The following is a 17,886-nucleotide window of genomic DNA, read 5'->3' on the forward strand; positions in this document are numbered from 1 at the left end:
ATCTGCCCCGTTGCTTCGCGGATTAACGAGAAGAAAGACTTCATCTCTTGTCCCTATTTACACCTGAATGAGAATTAGGGTTTCATCTTTTCCTGAAAATTATCTTTTTAAAAAAAGATTTTATTTATTTATTCATGAGACACACACACACACACACACACAGAGAGAGAGAGAGAGAGAGAGGCAGAGACACATGCAGAGGGAGAAACAGGCTCCCTGCGGGGAACCCTGATGCAGGACTCGATCCCAGGACCCTGAGCCCAAGGCAGACGCTCAACCGCTGAGCCCCCCCAGACGCCCCTGAAAATTATCTTTGAATAGGGTTAGACGACCCGAGCTCAGTGTCACTGCTGCAGCTACTGGATTTTTGACTTTCGGGCCACGGTTCTGCTGCAGGAGCGGGTTTGGTGCGGACAGACAGGGAGGCTCTGAACCGGGGATGCAGCGCAGCCGCGGCCCCGCCCCCGCAAGGCCCCGCCCACTCAGGCCCCGCCCCTCGCGTAGGCCCCGCCCCCAGGCCGTCCTCCGACTACAAAGTCCGCGTCACCCGGGGGGCGAACCCAGACCGCGGTCCGCGAGTCAACAGCCGGACTGCGCTCTCCCTCCGTTGGGCGGGGCCAACCCCGCGCTTGTGATTGGCTGGCGGCCGGAGGCGGGGCCGGACTCTGGCCTGTGATTGGCTGGTGGTCGGAGGCGGGGCCGGGCTTGAGCTTGTGATTGGCCAGCGGGCGGCGGCGGCGGCGGCGGGCGCGGCGTCGTGATGGAGGCGGCAGGGCCCGAGTCCCGGGCGGCGGCGCGGCTGGAGGCGCCCCCGACCCCGGAGGAGGAGCGGGAGCGGCGGCGGGCGCGGCGGCGGCCACGGAGGAGGTGGGCAGGGGCGACGGGGGCCGCAGTGGCGGGCAGAGACAGGGGGGTCGTGCCCGCCGCCGCCGGGGTCCGCGCGGAGGCGGAGGGGCCGGCCAGTGCTTGCCCGCCCTTGCTGGGCCGGAAGGGGCCGGTGGGGCTCTAAGCTGGGGGGTCTCCGGGAGCGGGTGGCTAACGGCAGGAAGGGTGTTCCGGTCGGGGGAACCGAGTGGCAGAGGCTCAGCGGCAAGAGAGGGGCTGACGTGCCCTCCTGAGCCCGGGCTTGGCTGCTCCTTGGGGCATTTGCTCCCCCGGAGGAAGTCAGCAGCACCTGGACGGCCTTCCCGGAAAGAGCGTCCCTAACTTTGTTAGATCCCTAGGGGCGAGACCTGGCGCGTTTCAGGCTGCGCAGGGCTGGGAAGCACGTGGTTCGGGCTGGTGGGGAGGGCGTTCATCTTTGGGGAGGCACGTTGCCTTGGCGTTCTCCGTCCTCAGGGAGGAAGAACAGGTGCAGAGGTCATCTGGTACCCACGGCAGGTGTCCAGACAGGTGCGGGGGGGGGGGGGGGAGCTGAAGGTGGGGAAATCATGAAGGCAGAGGGAGGAGCAGCGTGGTGGGGTGACATTCCAAAGGAAGCATTTTCCTTTTTTATTTTTTATTTGTTTTTATTTTTATTTTTTATTTTAATTTTAATTTTTAATTTTAATTTTAATTTTTTATTTTTATTTTTATATTTTTATTTTTATTTTTTATTTTTATTTTTATTTTTATTTTTATTTATTTTTATTTTATTTTTATTTTTAATTTTAATTTTTTTATTTTTTTATTTTTATTTTTTTATTTATTTATTTTTTTTTTTTAATTTTTTTTTTTTTTTTTTTTTTTATTTATTTATGATAGTCACAGAGACAGAGAGAGAGAGGCAGAGACACAGGCAGAGGGAGAAGCAGGCTCCATGCACCGGGAGCCTGATGTGGGATTCGATCCCGGGTCTCCAGGATCGCGCCCTGGGCCAAAGGCAGGCGCCAAACCGCTGCGCCACCCAGGGATCCCTTATTTTTATTTTTTAATTTTAATTTTAATTTTTTATTTTTATTTTACTTTTTAATTTTTATTTTTAATATTTTAATTTTTAATTTTTATTTATTTATTTATTTATTTATTATTTTTAATTTTAATTTTAATTTTAATTTTAATTTTTAATTTTTAATTTTAATTTTTTAATTTTTAATTTTAATTTTTTAATTTTTAATTTTAATTTTTAATTAATTAATTAATTAATTAATTTTAATTTTTTTTAAGGAAGCCTTTTCCATAGTACTTCTCCTTTTCAGGAGACTCGAATGTCTCACCCCTTCCACCCACCCAGGGAGTTTCAAGATCCCCCTAAGAAAGGTCCAAGGAAGTGGCAGTGGAGGTTGGGCGATCCCTAGAGCATTTCCCACTCTGAAGCCCAGGGCCGGTATCTACGGCAGCTGCAGTGTTTTCTTGCGTTCTAGTGATAATGGTTGTCTTAAAAAAAATTTTTTTGGGGATCCCTGGGTGGCGCAGCGGTTTGGCGCCTGCCTTTGGCCCAGGGCGCGATCCTGGAGACCCGGGATTGAATCCCACATCAGGCTCCTGGTGCATGGAGCCTGCTTCTCCCTCCGCCTGTGTCTCTGCCTCTCTCTCTCTCTGTGTGACTATCATAAATAAATAAAAAATTAAAAAAAAATTTTTTTTTTTTGAGGATTTTATTTATTTGAGAGAGAGCACACCCAAGCATGCACGAGCCGGGGAGTGGCAGGCAGAGGGAGGCCCCCGACTCGTCACTGAGCAGGAAGCTCGATGATGGGGGCCTCGATCCCAGGACCCTGGGATCACGTCCTGAGTCGAAGGCAAATGCTTAACCTGCTTTGTTGGGTCCTGAAACTCTTAGTTCTGTGAGTTTTCCAACCGCTTGGCCCCAACAGAACCTATGGACCTTATGAAGTATAACTTAGGTCTCCACAGGGTGACGTCTGGGGGGCTGTGGCAGAGGGGTAGGTGTTTGCTTATAGGACAGGGGAGCGCTGTGGGAGGCCCCGCCATCTCGCTTACACCGGCTGCTGTGGGAGGATCAGCGCCTACTAGGCCTCTTAGGTTCAACGCAGTATTTCCATAGTCTGCATTCAAAATGTAAGTCGGAGAATAGCGCCGCCTCCCCTCTGCATGTCTAGATGGGGCCTAGTCCATTTGCTTGTCAGTGTTCTTTTTCTTCATGCTTTTACTTAAAAAAGCATGGGATCCCTAGGTGGCTCAGCGGTTTAGCACCTGCCTTCCGCGCAGGGCGTGATCCTGAAGTCCCGGGATCAAATCCCATGTCGGGCTCCCTGCATGGAGCCTGCTTCTCCCTCTGCCCGTGTCTCTCATGAATAAATAAATAAAACCTTTAATATATATATATATATATATTTATATAATAATATATATATATTATTATTTTTTAACTTCTCTTTGCTTAGAATTGAGGAGGAGCAAGAAGAAGCAGTGTTTCATGATGTGGTCAGTTTTACCCCGGATCCTCTGCCAGGTGAGAAGGATGGAGGCTCTGCACGCTGTCTCCGAGTTCACTCTTGGGGCCTCGGGGTCAGGCCTGCCCCTTCCTGTTCTAGTTTTCTTCTCTGTTGTCAGAGCATCACTAGGGACCCCACACTTTCCATCGATTCCTCATTGTTTCCTCTCCTGACCAGGTAGATATTATGACAAGGACACCACCAAACCCGTCAGCTTTTACTTCTCTTCGCTGGAGGAACTCTTGGCGTGGACGCCCGGCGTGGAGGACAGCTTCAACGTGGCCCTGGAGCCCTCCGAGTGTCGGCAGCCGCCTCTGAGCAGCGAGAGGCCCCGGACCTTGCTGTGCCATGACATGATGGGCGGGTACCTGGATGACAAGTAAGGCTCTGCGAGGACATCGCCCCATGTTAATTTTGTGGCCTGTTTTCCTTGCCCGGGACGGGGATGGAGGGAAGGAGGGAGGGAGAGCCGTGTGGCCGAGAACACCGGCTGGGTGGGGGAGTCAGGAGACGGGCCTCTGGACCACACTGCCCTGACTGGGCGAGGAGCACGGGCCTCCTCTTTCATCTATAAGAGCACACAGGCCAGGCGAAAGCTGGTGCCTCTTGCAGCCCTGAAACCATTGGCTTTCGGGAACCGCGTGCCCTTGAAATCTGGTAGGCAGGGCGGGTACAGCAGTGGGCACCCTCTCCACACTCCTGGCCCCAGAGCGTGGTCCTCACCCGATCCCTTCAGCTCTGGCTTCGGATGTCCGGCTGTGACACTCCCGCGCCTCCAGAGTTGGTGCGCCATCTGCTCAGAGGTCTTAAACGTCTATAAAACAGTCTTGGACGGGACCATAGATGGGAAGGCTTGAGTCAGGGCCGGCCACCAAGGGCCAGGCAGAGGCAGGTGGTGACGTCTCGGGTGTAGCTCATGTGGTTATCAGCCTAGGCCGTCCTGGAGGAACCGCGTTAGGGACCAGTGCGGGGACACCAGGCACCTGGAGCTTTTGCACAAGCCCTTGTGCTTGTCTTTTCTCCTGTCTTGTCCTTGTTGAGGCTGAAAACGCTCAGCCGCCAGGTGCAGTGGTGACTGCCGGCCGGGTCTGGTGAGGATGTTTCCCTGAAGACCTCTGATCTACCGGCCGAGGCGTAGTCCTGCTTCTCGCTCCAGCCAGCATCTACGCCGTGCCTGGTGCCCAGTGAGCTTTAGTTAGCATCACTGGCCAGAACTGGAGAGAAGCTTCACCGGGGTCCCCGTGTCCTGGGTCCCGACTGCTCTGTTTCTCGTGCAGGTTTATTCAGGGTGCGGCGGCGCACAACCCCTACTGCTTCTACCACTGGCAGTCTATTGACATCTTTGTGTACTTCAGCCACCACATGGTGACCATCCCCCCCGTGGGCTGGACCAATGCTGCCCACAGGCATGGGGTCTGCGTGCTGGGTAAGACCCCAGGGCTCGCCTCCCACTCAGCCAGACTTGTTAGCACACCTGACAGGTGAGCCAGTGACGAAAAAGCTTGGCCTCTGCTTCTGAGTGAGTAGAGCTCCTCAGCTGGGGCTTTCTTGATAGGTTAGGACAGGCGAAGCAGACTGCTGGACGGGGCCAGGCCACTGGGTCACTGTCCTAGCCGAGACAGGGCAGCCACAGACAGTAGGCAACGGATGGGCGTGGCTGCGTGCCAGCAAAACTGCAGCCATGAACCTAGGCGGTGGGTGGCCGTGGCCCACAGGCCGCAGGTGGCTGCTCCGTGGGCAGAGTGGTTGTTTCCCAAGCTTTCTTCCCCCGCACCTGAATCTTTTATGGCCTGGTTGGCACTGATTGCTGGGCTCTGCCCGCAGGTGGTTTAATTCCCCAGCTCTCCGGGACAGCCGAGAATGTGAGCAGGCGAACAGCTTGCTGGCAATGCAGTTGCAGGAACCACGCTCTGCCAACTGCTGGGTTCGCCTGACCTCGTTTCTCTGTGTCCTGCCAGGGACCTTCATCACCGAGTGGAAGGAAGGCGGGCGGCTCTGCGAAGCCTTTCTGGCCGGGGACGAGCGCTCCTACCAAGCCGTGGCTGATCAGCTGGTCCTGATTGCCCAGTTTTTCCGTTTCGATGGCTGGCTGATCAACATCGAGAACTCTCTGAGCGTGAGCATAGCCTCCCTTCCGGTGCTTGCCCAGCCCAGCCCGTGGCCATGCGCTGTCCCTCCGCTGCTTTCCTCGGCCTCCCTGTTAGGGCAGCAGGATCCGCCGCTCGCCTCCGAGTTAGAGCCGGCTCAGATTTCTGTTATTTCTCAGCGACACAGAATGTTCTCCGGTGCTGTGTCCAGACACCTTGGTTGGCTGAGCTTTGCCTTGGTGCTCCTGCAGGCCGATGGCTCTCCTTCCTCCTCCTCCGTCTGGCTTGCTCGGGCTGTGTGTGTGGCTTCCTTTCACGCTCCCTCCCCTTTCATGGCGTTTTGTCTTTCCTTGATTGCTGCGCCCATGTCCTTCCTGCTTCAGAAAGAAGGACAGTTGGGGCGCGTGTGGCTCAGATTGTCTGACTCTTGATTTTGGCTCGGGTCATGGGACCGAGCCCCAAGTCGGGCTCTGTGCTCAGCGTGGAGTCTGTTTGTCCCTCTGCCTCTCCTCCGGAGCGCTCTCTTCTCTCTCAAATAAATAAAATCTTAAAAAAAAAAAAAAAAAAAAACAGAAAAAAAAAACGAAGAAAGGAAGGACAGTGGGAGATATCTGGCTGGACCCTCCCCTCAGCGTCTATGGGGTTGGGGGGGCTCCAGGGACCGCGGCTTATTTGGAGTATGTGTTTGCTTCTGAGATGAAGCATCCTCCTGTCTGTCCTGCGCTGGGCACCTCTCGTGACAGGCCCACGCCTCACCGAGGGTCTGCTCTTCACCCCCCTCCAGCTGGCTGCAGTGGGGAACATGCCCCATTTCCTCCGGTACCTGACTGCTCGGCTCCATGAGCAGGTCCCCAGGGGCTTGGTGCTCTGGTATGACAGTGTGGTGAGCAGTGGGCAGCTCAAGTGGCAGGACGAACTAAACCAGCACAACCGGTGAGCCGGGCAGCCCTCTGGGCGGAGAGGGCGGTGGGAGTGCGGCCTGCTTCCGGGGCCTGGCACACATGACCACCCCCGTGGGAGAGGGTGTGGGTGGGGTGCCTGCTCCTGGCCGCCCTCCGGTGGGACTACGCCAGGGGTTGGCACTGTGCTGAGGGCCGTAGGCCGTGCCTCCCTGGCTGGGGCCCTGCTCTTCGGGGCAGGCTGCGTTCTGGTCCCGGAGGCAGCTGGGTCCAGGGTGGGGATGGGAGGGGAAGGAGGGGGAGATCCGGGGCGGGCGGCCCTCACGCTGGTCCTTGCCACCTGGCAGGGTCTTCTTTGACTCCTGTGACGGCTTCTTCACCAACTATAACTGGCGGGAGGAGCACCTGGAGAGGATGCTGGGGCAGGCCGGGCAGCGCCGGGTGGACGTGTACGTGGGAGTGGACGTGTTCGCCCGTGGCAAGGTCGTGGGAGGCCAATTCGACACGTACAAGGTGGGTGGTGGCCCTCGAGGCTGGGGCAGGGGGGGCGGGCTGCAAGCCTTCCATGGCCTGGTTTTCTCGGGGACTTTCCGTTCCCGTCTGCCCTCAAGGGAAGGAAGAGGCAACATTCTTCCCGGAGAAACATGGGTGACCCGCCCGGGGCCAGGTTGTGCCCCGAAGCCCCAGCCTGCAGCCGCCCTGCAGTCAGGCGGTGCTTTGTCCACAGGTGTTCGCGGGCAGAAGCACCTGTTCAGACGCGCGCGTCCGCTCTAGCTAGTGGCTGCCTCTGCCTGGGGTTTCGACTGTCGGGTGGGCTCGGGGAGCTCGGGGCTAAGGACCCGGTGAAACAGCCAGTCTGGGGAAGTGCTGGTTTAATACCAGCGGGGTTTTCTCCGGCGAGGCCAGGCATGTCGGCAGCGGCAGCGAGGAAAGACAGGAGGGGACGGCCGGGGCTGAGGCGCCCGGTGCGGGGTCAACAGGGAGTCCGCTCGGCTCCTGGGCTGCCAGGCCTGCCCCTTCCCCAGGGCCACGGGGATGTTCTTGCTCATTAATTAAGCTCTAAGTGAATAAATTAATCCAATAACTGAAGATTCTCTCCACCCGCGGTGAGTCTGCTAACATGACGACGGGTACAGTCAGGGAGACTCAAGCAGCCTGTGGGCGCCCCCGGCCCCCGGAGACCCCTGCCCGCTTGCAGCCCTTCTGCCCACCGCTGCTCCCCTCGGAGCTGGGAGGGAGCCTTGGCAGCCGGGCTCGGTGCTTCCAACTTACTGGGAAGGGGGTGGTCCCCGGACTTGTCTCCGCAGTCGCTGGAGCTGATCCGGAAGCACGGGTTCTCGGCGGCTCTCTTTGCACCTGGCTGGGTGTACGAGTGTTTGGAAAAGAAGGATTTCTTCCAGAACCAGGACAAGTGAGTCCTGCCTGTCCCAGGGGCTTTGTGATGGCCGGAGGGGGGAGCTCTGGCGATTTCTCTGGTTTCCCAGGACACTTAGGGCAGGCTGAGGGCTCAGACGGAGAGAAGCCAGCCATTGAGGCTGCTTCCAGGTGGTGTGGGGGGGGCCTGGCAACCAGTTAAGCAGGAAGGGGGCGAAGGTTGGGGACCTTGAGGGCCCCCCCAACTGCAGACCTGCATCTCCGGCACATCTGGCAGGGTAGCCCCGCTCCGTGGGAGGGATGCAGAGAGTGACCTCAGGGGTCCCCTGCACGTTCCTCTGCAGGTTCTGGGCTTTGCTGGAACGCTACCTGCCCACACACAGCATCTGCTCTTTGCCCTTTGTCACTTCTTTCTGCCTGGGCATGGGCACGCGAAGAGTGCGCTACGGCCAGGTGCGCGGGGTCCCGGGTGGGCCGCCCTCTCTGACTTTGGTCTCCCCGGGAGAGGTGGGGGGCTCGGGTGGGGGGCCTGGCGGCCCCGGCACTCCCTCAGGCGGCCCCATCCTTCAGGAGGAGGCGGAGGGGCCCTGGTACCACCCAAGCGCCCAGGAGATCCAGCCGCTGTTCGCAGAGCACAGGCTGGAGGGGGCCGGGCGGGGCTGGGTGAAGACGCACTGCTGCCTGGCGGATGCCTGGAACGGGGGCAGCTCCCTGCTTGTCCGCGGGCTGATTCCACGCGAGCAGGACCACGTGGCTGTGAGGTAGGTGAGTGTGTGGGGAGCGAGGTGCGGGGTCCTGTGCTTGCCCTCTCCCTGGGGAGCACTAACCTGGGCGGCTGGGCCGCAGCGGCCAGAATGAGGACGGGCCACAGCCAAGGTGGCCTTTGGGGTAAAGAGCACAGAACCTTCAGTTCACCCCCTTCCCCATTTTGAGTGTGTGATGCAGTAGCGTTAACTGTGTGCACATTGCCGGGCCACGGGTCTCCAGAACTTTCTCACTGCCCCCACAGGACAGCTCCCATCCCCACCCCTGCTGTTTCTTTGGGCCCCTCTCCTGAAACCTCTTCTCAGTGGAAGCCCATAGAATTCCAGGACCCAGAGTTGTCAGCCACGGAAGGATTGGGCCGGGGCGGGGGCAGGGAGGCCACCCCAGCCGCGTGCACCCTGAGCTCAGAAGCCTCCCCGTTCCTGGTGGGAGGGGCCGTGGCCCGTGGGACCCGGAGTCAGGGGTGGGGGGCTTCTCAGCCGCTCCCGCGAGGCCGCTCACCCTGGGCCTCCGCCGGCAGGTTATTCTCTCTGCAGGTCCCCGTGCCTCCCCAGATTTTCCTGTCCTTGGTGTACAAGCTAGAAGGGGCTTCGAATGTCGGGGTGGCACTGGAGCTCACCACGGGGGATGCGGGCAGCTGCCACGTCGGCAGCATCTCGACGTTGAATGGTGAGGAGTAGGGCTCTCCTGCCTCCTGCGGGCACCCTCTGCTTCAGGGACACCTCGGGGAGGAGGGTCTAGAGGGTGCCCCAGGAGGGGGCCCCGGACAGGGACAGTCCCCCGTCAGCTGAAGCCTCTGGGCTGCAGCTCCCGCTGGGCAGCACAGTGGGGGGCTGAGGGGCTCCCCACCCTGTTCTCCTGCCCCCAAGGCCTCAGCCTGTTTGGCCATGAGTGCCTGGCACCAGCGGGGAGTCTGGTGGCCCCCGGGGCTCCCCCGGGTGTGGACACCTCCCTGCGTGGGTTCCTTTGGGCTCTCCTCATTCTCAGGTCCTGCGTCTCTTCCCCCGGCAGAGACAAGCTCGAGGCACAGTCCCCGACCCCTCCGGGCGCCCCCCACCAAGCTGGCCCGATGGGTGCACCGCTGCGGCCAGCAGCTCCATGGGGGCTGGGTCCAGCGGTGAGTCTCCAGCAGGGGATGGCCACATGGGGGGCTCGATTCAGGGGCCCTTGGGTGAGGAGCCCCAGAACTGGGGGGCTGGATGGGCCCTGGCCAACAACCCCCACCCCCCCAGGATTCAGGAGCCCCAGGACATGAACCCAGGAGGCTGCTGGGAGCAGTCACCGTCCCGCCTTGGGTTCTTCCCACCGGCCACAGGGTTCGCCTTAGGATGGACCTTCCTGCCGTGACTCGGGGCCTCTGAGCTGCCAGCCTTGGTGCTGAGCCGAGGGGGGCTCCCCACGACTGACCCCGCTTGTCCCCCGCAGCTGCTACAAGGTGAACCTGCGCGACTGCCTCCTGCGAGACCTCTTCGTTAGCTTCGCCCGGCCTCCGGGCAGCCAGGAGGAGGAGAGCTTCGTCTGCCGCCTCGGCGAGGTCCAGGTGAGGCTGCGGGCGCCACGCTGGGGCCCAGCTGAGGTGCCTCCCACTGCACGGGAGGCAGATGTGCCTGGAGGGGGGCCGCGGGGGTGCCGGGGGTGGCTGCAGGGACGCTGCAAGGGGGGCTGCAGGGACGCTGCGAGGGGGGCTGCAGGGGTGCCAGGTTGGGGGCTGCAGGGGTGCCAGGGGTGGGCACTCTGAACCCCCTGCGCACGTGGGGACCGTGGTGAGCCTTCTCTGTCCTGGCAGGTGGTGGATGCCAAGAGCCTGCTCGCCCCGCTGCCCCGGGTGCAGGCCGTCACCGTGTCCCACGTGCGCTGGCAGCGAGCCACCCCTGAGGAGGAGGGTTCCCCTGCTCGGCTCCGGCTCGGCTGCACCCTACACTGGTCCTACCTCCTCTCCCCCATCCGATGCTTCCGGATCCACTGCTGCGCGGGGACTGGCGGTGGCGCTCTGGGCGGGGGGCCGTCGGGGCCGGAGCAGCCCGCGCTCCTGGGCCTGGCATTTGTCAACCAATATCGGATAGTGGACCTGGTGGTGGCGGCCGCAGGGCCCGGCGGGGACGGCCGCGTGGAGTTCCTGGTGGAGCCTGTCCCCAAGGAGGGGTTTCTGGTGCCACGGGCGGAATGGGGCAGGGCGGCCCTGCTCTACTCCATGCCCCGCACAGATGGGGCGTTATGAGCGGAGCGGGCACGAAACCCAGAGGCTCCTGCCTCAAGGCTCTGGCTACTGCGGCACAGCGCAGGAGGCCCCACGCGCCGGAGGCCCCACACGTGAGAGGCCAGGATTGGGGCTTTGTCGTCGTGGACGTTGGTCATAGGAAAACCAAGAAAGTGTTTGCCGGGCTGGTAACTTCCTGAGGTTAATGAACCCTTCTAATCCCTGCCTGGAGCTTGGGTTCCCAGGTGGGGTGACAGCATTTGGGGGAGCTAGTTCCCCTCAGGTCCACGAAGGGGGTTTCCTAGTAGGCTGCGACACGTGGGCTCCACCAGCTTAAATGGGACCGGAAGCCTCCGAGCGGGCCCAGGAGACAATTCCCAGGGTGAGGGCTGAGGGCACAGGGTGCCGGGCCTGGTGCCCTGGAGACTGGCCCGCTTCCCCTGTGGACAGGGGGCCCAGGGCCGGGCTGGTGCCAGCTGGCACCTCCCCCAGGCCAGGTGGGTGGCCACAGCCCAGACCCCGTGTGGGGCTGTCTGTCCCAAGTTACTGTCCCCATGAGCCAGAGCCACTCGTGGAGCCTTCCCATGGCCCCGTGCTCTCCGGGTCTCTTCCAGGTGGTTGGTGCCCGGCCCGGCCTGGGCCTGGGCCGCGGGAGCCCTGGTGGGGGCCCTGCCTGTGGCTCCTCCCAGGGCTGGGGTCCCTGTTTGTGCAGGTGCTTTGATGACCCTCTCCACGGGGCCCCTTCCTCTCTTGCTTCTTGGCCTTCTCGCACCTTCCTCCCCACTGCCTGTGCTGAGGCTGGCGGGAGGCTCTGGGGGGGCGCGGTGAGGGAGCGGGAGACGGCTCCTCCAGCCGCACAGCTCCCCGTTGACCCCTGGGCCGCCGTGCTGGCCTCCTGGTGGGAGCCGGGGGGCGCCTCCACTCGCAGCCTGGGGTACCTGCCCAGCTCCTCTCCTGGGCCCAGCCGCGTCCCTCGGGCTGGGGGGGTCTCTTATCCCCGGGCCTCACAGGGCCATCAGTGGGGGGTACTTGCCCATTGCTCTGCCCTCCACCTGCGCTATGCGAGGGGGAGCGGTGCTGAGGGCCAGGGCACCCCAGCTGGGGGTCGCACCAGGGCTGGCCTGTCACCCTGGGTCCCGCGGGCTTGGTTGTAGGCTGTAGGGAGGGCAGAGGCCACCAGGCGGCAGTGCGGCGACACTGCCTCTGCGGGTCGTCCGGAATTTGGGATTCGGAGAGGTGTTGGGGTGTCCCGGTGAACGGTGAGGGGAGTGTCGGTGAACGGTGAGGGGAGTGTCGTGCCTGTCACGGTGGGACAGGGCACGTGGCTGAGCCAGCTCCATCCGGTGGGGAATGGGTTTGGCCAGCAGCAGGGCGGTAGCTCAGGAGGGTGCCTCTGCTGGCCAGCTGGGACGGACGGGCCACCCGCACCCAGGCTGGCCCTGAGGACCTGGACAGCTCAGCAGACCTGGGGGGACCTGAGCCGCTGCTACTTGGAGCTGCTCACATCGTCGTACTCTGGCTTTGGACCTTAGGTTTGCCCTGAGCCTCTCCTGCTTGGTAGTTCCAGGGGGGTTGGGTGGGGGCTCCTGGCCCTTCCCCTCGTGTCCCCAGAGGCGGGGGCCGGCGGGGCCGGGGGCCCGGAAGCCAGTGGCTGCTCTTCATTCGTGAAGCCTGTTTGCTTTTATAAGTGCAGTTTCCCCCAAATACCTTACGCAGAGGAGGAGGCAACATTCATAGGGCAATTTTCTTGCAGTCTGGCGGGTGGGGGGGAGCAGAGCGCGGTGTGGGGGGGCCACCCAGCCCCACGGAGAGCAGAGGCTCGTGGGCAGCAAAATCCGTGTTAGCGCTTAAGCCCGCGTCCCGGGGGGGGGGGTCCTCGCTGAAATAAACCACCCGATGTGACACCTGAGGAGTCAAGCTGGCGAGCTGTGTTGGGGATGCGACGCCTCGGATTCGGAACCTGGCCCAGTGTCTCCAAACCCAGGGCTTTTAAGCTCTTGTTTGACTTCTGCTTTCCGTTCCTTTTTTTTTTTTTTTTTTTTTAAGATTTTAATTATTTATTAGAGCCAGCTCGAGAAAGAGCAGGAATGGGGGAATGGGGAGGGGAGGGAGAAGCAGGCTCCCCTGCAGGGCAGGGAGCTCGACCTGGGGGCTCCATCCCAGGACCCCGGGGTCATGACCTGAGCCCAAGGCCGCTGCTCCACCCACGGAGCCCCGCATGGGGCGCCCCGGACTTCTGCTTTCCCTCCTGGTTCTGCTCCGTCTTCGGGGAGGCGGCTTCCACCGCAGCCTTCTGGGGATGGGAGCCCGCCCCCCTTGGGCTCACCCTGAAGCAGCCCCCCGTCCCCCTGCACCCCCCGCAAGGAATGGGGGTCTGCTGATACACATCAGGTCGCAGGCCGGGGTGTGATCGGAGCTCCCACCCCCGCCACCGCTGGCCTGGCCGCTGGGCAGCCCACGACGTTGGCCTGGGCCAGGCGCTCTGCGCAGGAGCCTGCGCTGGGAGGGGGCCGGGGTGGCCGCCGCCCTGGAATCTGCCCCACCGGCGGGGCCAGGCTCGCTCTGGCTCTGGGTCCCTTGCCCAGAAGGGTCTCCTGACCCCACCCCCCTGCCCCGGCCCCGCGGAAGGCCATGTCCTGGGACAGGCTGCCCGTCATGCTCCCCCCGCCCCCACCCCAGGCGCGCCGCACACCACCCGCCCCTCCACCCTCCTCCACCCTCCGGGCCGGGAGCTGCCAAATCAAAAAGAGTTGTCCTGGTTTGAAGAAAGAAATCTTTATTAATAATCTTAATAATAATACTGTTGATTTGAATGGTCACACCTTGGAAGCATACAGAATGGTAAGAAAGGAAGCCTGGGGCCTGGCTGCAGTCCTGGGGCCGGGAGGGGGCCGCGGCGGAGCAGCAGGGGCTCGGCCGGCGGGCGGGGTCTGTACACGGGAATAGAAAAGGGGCTCATTTCCGGAGCTTCAGGAGCTGATGCTGAATATATAAAGTGAGGTGTAGGTTTTTTTTTTTTACTTTTTATTTTTTTTACTTTTTAAGTTTCATGAGACAGTGGAGCCATGTTGGGAGCCTACGTCGGTGGTTTTTTGCTGCTTCCCCTCCTCCAGCTCTCCCTGCCTGGCCGGGCCCTCCCTGCCGCTCCCCGGCCCTCCCGCCACCCCCTCCGCCACCCCGGGACCCACCGGGACCCACCGGCGCCTCCGCCGGCCCTGCCCTCCCCGCTCTCCCTGCTGCGCCTGCCCGTCATTGCCAACCTCCCCCTGCGGCCGGGCGCTGGCCCCCCTCCCGGCCCCCCACTCCCCTGCAGGCAGAGGTGGGGAGGGCGGTCTCCCTCCCACCGCCCGGCCCAGGCCACCTCCACGGGGCCACAGGAACCCGCCATCGGGGCCTGAGCGCGTCCCGGCCCGAGACCCCGCCCTCCCGACGGTCCGGGCTGATCCTGGGTGGCCACGGGCCCCGGAGCCCCTTCCAGAGTTCTGGAACCGCGTCAGCCCTTGGTGTGGGGTCGGCCCCCAGGGCTGCTGCTCAGACAGGCTCCTGCGGCCCGCAACGCCCAGGTTTGCAGAACACCCCAGGTTTGCAGAACACCGTGTTGGCAGCATGGCCCGAGGGGGAGCCAGGGGCCCGAGGGTGACGGGCACCGGCCGGAGCCAGGGACCCCGGGAACGGACAGCCGTCCCCCCCACGCCCGGTCCGGCCGTCCCCTCCACTGGCACAGTTGGCAACAAAGGTCAAGTCCTGCTGGCTGCTCTCCCCGCGCAGGCCCGCGGCCTGTTCCTCCGCTGGGCCCCGCGTGCCCTGGGAGTGGGGGCCGGAAGGAAGACTTGGTAGAGACGCGGCCCCTTCCCCTCCTCGCAGGCCGGCGGTGCGGCCCGGGCGCTCTCCTGGGTGGGCGCCCGGCGGGACGTGCTCCCTCGCTGCGGTGTGCGGCGCCACGCGCGACTTGGACGTGGTGGATGCTTCTTGGTTTGGTTGGTTTTTTTTTTGTTGCTTGGATCTTAACATCTTTTTTTGTTTGGTTTTTTGTTTTGTGATTTTTTTTTTTGTTTTTTTGTTTTTGTTTTTGTTTTTTGTTTTTGCCCTTCATGGTCCAAGAAGGAAACGGTGGAAGCTTTCACTACAACAGAAACAGAAAGGCAGGACTTGCAGTTTCACGGAAGCAACTCCGGGGCGTCGTGAGGACAGATGGGCCCTGGCGAGCGCGCAGGGCAGCGGCCGGGAGGGCGGGAGGGGGCCCCCGGGGCCCTGACGTCCTAGCGCCTCCCCCCACTGTCCTCCAGGCCCAGCTCTAGGAACCCTTCGTGCGTGACCTCCAGGGCAGAGTGTGGCGGGGAGGGGAGACGTGGGGGTGGCAGGAGCAGACGCAGTGAGGCCCAGGAAAGGGGGGTGCAGGGGAGGAGGGGGGGCAGGGGCGCCCGGCTGCTCTGCGCGGGTCAAGGCGAGGGCAGGGCGGATGGACAGCACCGCACAGGCCGTGAGGGCCCGGATGAGGCGGCGGTGCTCCGGGCGGAGGGGTCGGGGGCCGGTCCAGCAGCGGGGACCCACGCCCTCCAGCCGCACCCAGAGCCCAGCTCTGGCCCACGAGGGGGCCTGGGCTTCCCTGGCCCGAGACCCTTCCTCCAGGAGCTGCCTGGCTGCCTCGGCAGTACCAGCGGGTCCCAGCGCCGGGGCCCCAAGGCCGCAGAGCAAGGCATCCAGCCTCTGGACGGGAGGCTGGCGCCGGCCGTGGGCCTCCCCCGCTCCTCACCTGCTCACCCCTTCTGGAATGTACCCCGATAAAAGGATGTTTCCAAGCCTGGGGAGGGGTAAGGGGTTCTGGAGCCAAGTGCAAAGGCGGCCAGGCTGGCCGGGCCCCATCTCGGTCAGTGCTGGGGGGCCATCCTGGGAGCACGGCTGGAGGGACCAGGGGCGGGCTGAGGGCGCCTGGCTGGCGGGGGCGGTGCGGGGTGCGGGGAATTCCTTCCTGCACTGTCATTTCCTACATAGAGGCTAAGTGAGCCCTGAGGCTGCTGTGGCCGTGGTGGGGCCGCCTGTACCATGTGCTTGTGACTGCTTGGGCAGGAAACGTCCTCAACAAACTCGAACCCGAAATGTTAGTCTCAGCTGGATGGGGTGGTGGGGGCGAGGGGGGCGGACGGGCCACTCTCGTCATTAGCTGGGTGACGGGAAGGTCGGGAGGGAGCACTGTCTCGGCCAGAAACCCCACGACGAGCGGACGGGAGCTCCGCCTGACGCCCTAACCCCAGGGAGGGACGGTGGCGCGGGGTGTCTTCGAGGCTGCGCAGCCCCGGGGCTCTATTGCTAGTCGTGGGGAGAGGTGGTGCGCCCGGCCTAGCCCCTCCCCCTGTGCATACCGTACCTGAAACGACTTGGGGGTACAACGTCAACAAAGTCAAAATAGGAAGCAAGGTTTCAGACATACAGGGGGCACCAGGGTCAAAGACACACACGCCATCGTGAGGGGCAGGGAGACCAGCTGGCTGGAGGTAAACCCTATGGGCTTTGGCGTCGCGTGCCGCGGCCTGGGGGGGGCGCACTGTCCTCCTGGTGGCTGTGCCTGGTTTTGGACTGCTGGGTTTGGTGTGTACTGGGCAGTCAGTGTGAATGCTGCTAGGGGCTGGGCCCTCTTGCTAGTAGGGGGTGAAGCGGCTGTACCCTCCTCGGCACAGGCTAGCCTGCAACATCAAAGATGACAAACAGCCAATCAGTACCGCCTTTCGGTAGGGGGGGAAAAAGCAAAAAAGAAAAAAAAATAAGGAAAAACAAAAAGAAATAGCTAAATCCCATTTTTTTGCCCCCCTTAGGAAGGTCTGCCTTGGGGAGAGCGGGCGCCAGTTCTCATGGCAGCGGTGGGGGGGCCCTGGGCCTAGTTCTTCCGTGGTAGGGGCGGCCGGTGGGCGCCAGGGGGCCGCCGGGGTCATCGGCCGCTGCGCTCCTAGGTAACAAGGCTGGAGCTGCCTCCCGGCGGCTCTCTTGGCTCAGGCCTGGCCCTTCCTGGCCCTTGCTCCTTCGTGGGGGCCAGGAGGAGGTCTGGGGGGAGAGCCCCACCTCTCGGCGCCCGGCACTGCCTGCCCTGGGGCAGGACTCAGGAGGGTGGAGGGACCCTCGTCAGGGTTCCCCGGGCCTCGGCCCCACCAGGACGGGCTGTGCCGGCCCGCCCAGCTCCTCGGAGCTGTAGGGGGTTTCCTGGGGTCCCTGCTCTTCCCCCAGGTGCTCGCCTGGGCCCTCCATCCTGCCGACAAGGACAGGCCTTGGGTGCTCTTGCTCCCGTGTCCCTGGGCCGCCCTGGATCAGTGAGGTCTCCAGGGGAGCCTCCTCCCCACCAACCGGTTTCAACAGAAAAAGGAAGATGGTGAGTGCCAGAGGAAAAACTTGGGGGAAAATGCAGAAAATCCTACAAATAAAAATGAGAACACAAGAGGGGCCTCTGTGAATGAGTGAAAGCTTTCAGCCAGCAGCCGCACAGAGGGCCGCGCTGACCCCGGAGCCGAGGGGCCTGCTCCCCGGCCCCGCTCCCTGGGGCTGCCGGCAGTCACCGCGGGCTGCTTGCCATGCCGCAAACGTGTTAAAAATCAAAAAAGACAAAACAAAAATTGGGAGAGAGTAATCAAAACCAAGGAGGTGGAACAAGGAGTCCGTGTTGGCTCTGACCGTCCTCCCACCTCACACCCCGGGAAAATGTGTTCATCTTTGATGCTGGACGCCAAGCTAGCTAAAACCCGACATTAACAGCCCCTGGGGCGGGGGTCACAGAGGCAGGGGGTCCCCTGGAAGCGGGTTTCGGGGTACAGAGTGAGCTGGGCTGCATGTGTCGACAGCTGGCCATACACACACACACACACAGACACACCGGCTGCCGCGGGCCCACAGGGCGTGCGCAGGGGCTGGGGAGAGCCGGCCCCGGGGCCACAGAGGGGTCTGGGTGGGGGGCCGCGGGCAGCCCTGGCCCCTGGCCTTGATGCGAGGAAAAGTGCGAGGGAGCGACAGGACACAGAGGGACGGCGGCGGACACCCCCCCACACGCGGCGCGGTGGCCCTGCTGGCCTCTGGAGCCTTAGAAAACTGGGCGAAGTGGGCATGCCAGGGTCTCCCCAGAGGGCCAGGCGTCCTTCCCGGGCGGCCAACCGTCCCGGCGCACCTGCTCCCTCAAGGTCCCCGAGGGTGCCAAGGGGCATGTCCTC

At 62.1% G+C, this 17,886-nt stretch overlaps 2 protein-coding genes across 7 annotated transcripts in view; one reads left to right on the top strand and one right to left on the bottom strand.

Moving 5' to 3' along the window:
- Positions 1-589: 589 nt before the first annotated feature.
- ENGASE (endo-beta-N-acetylglucosaminidase) lies at positions 590-10,891 on the top strand. 2 transcript variants are annotated; one of them, XM_041727211.1, is made up of 14 exons: positions 590-867; positions 3,327-3,394; positions 3,555-3,756; positions 4,655-4,803; positions 5,336-5,493; positions 6,249-6,397; positions 6,711-6,876; positions 7,671-7,774; positions 8,082-8,190; positions 8,308-8,498; positions 9,023-9,171; positions 9,514-9,619; positions 9,928-10,042; positions 10,289-10,891. In XM_041727211.1, the coding sequence occupies exons 1-14, from the start codon at positions 761-763 to the stop codon at positions 10,718-10,720; spliced, it is 2,205 nt and encodes a 734-aa protein (XP_041583145.1). In that variant the 5' UTR covers positions 590-760; the 3' UTR covers positions 10,721-10,891. The 2 variants fall into 2 exon arrangements, with proteins under 2 accessions (XP_041583145.1, XP_041583146.1); XM_041727212.1 differs by having other exon boundaries at positions 800-867; positions 3,559-3,756.
- A 2,570-nt stretch (positions 10,892-13,461) lies between these two features.
- The window catches only part of RBFOX3 (RNA binding fox-1 homolog 3), a 409,370-nt gene continuing 404,945 nt past the window's right edge, over positions 13,462-17,886 (bottom strand). For 4 of the 5 annotated variants that reach the window (XM_041727166.1, XM_041727164.1, XM_041727163.1 and 1 more), the window contains one exon: positions 14,833-16,380. In XM_041727166.1, coding sequence (XP_041583100.1) covers positions 16,336-16,380 — 45 coding nt within the window. In that variant the 3' untranslated portion in view covers positions 14,833-16,335. The other variant, XM_041727165.1, reaches the window with a different exon arrangement.

Source organism: Vulpes lagopus, chromosome 12 (genome assembly GCF_018345385.1).
Source record: "Vulpes lagopus strain Blue_001 chromosome 12, ASM1834538v1, whole genome shotgun sequence".
In the NCBI taxonomy this organism is placed as follows: Eukaryota; Metazoa; Chordata; class Mammalia; order Carnivora; family Canidae; genus Vulpes; species Vulpes lagopus.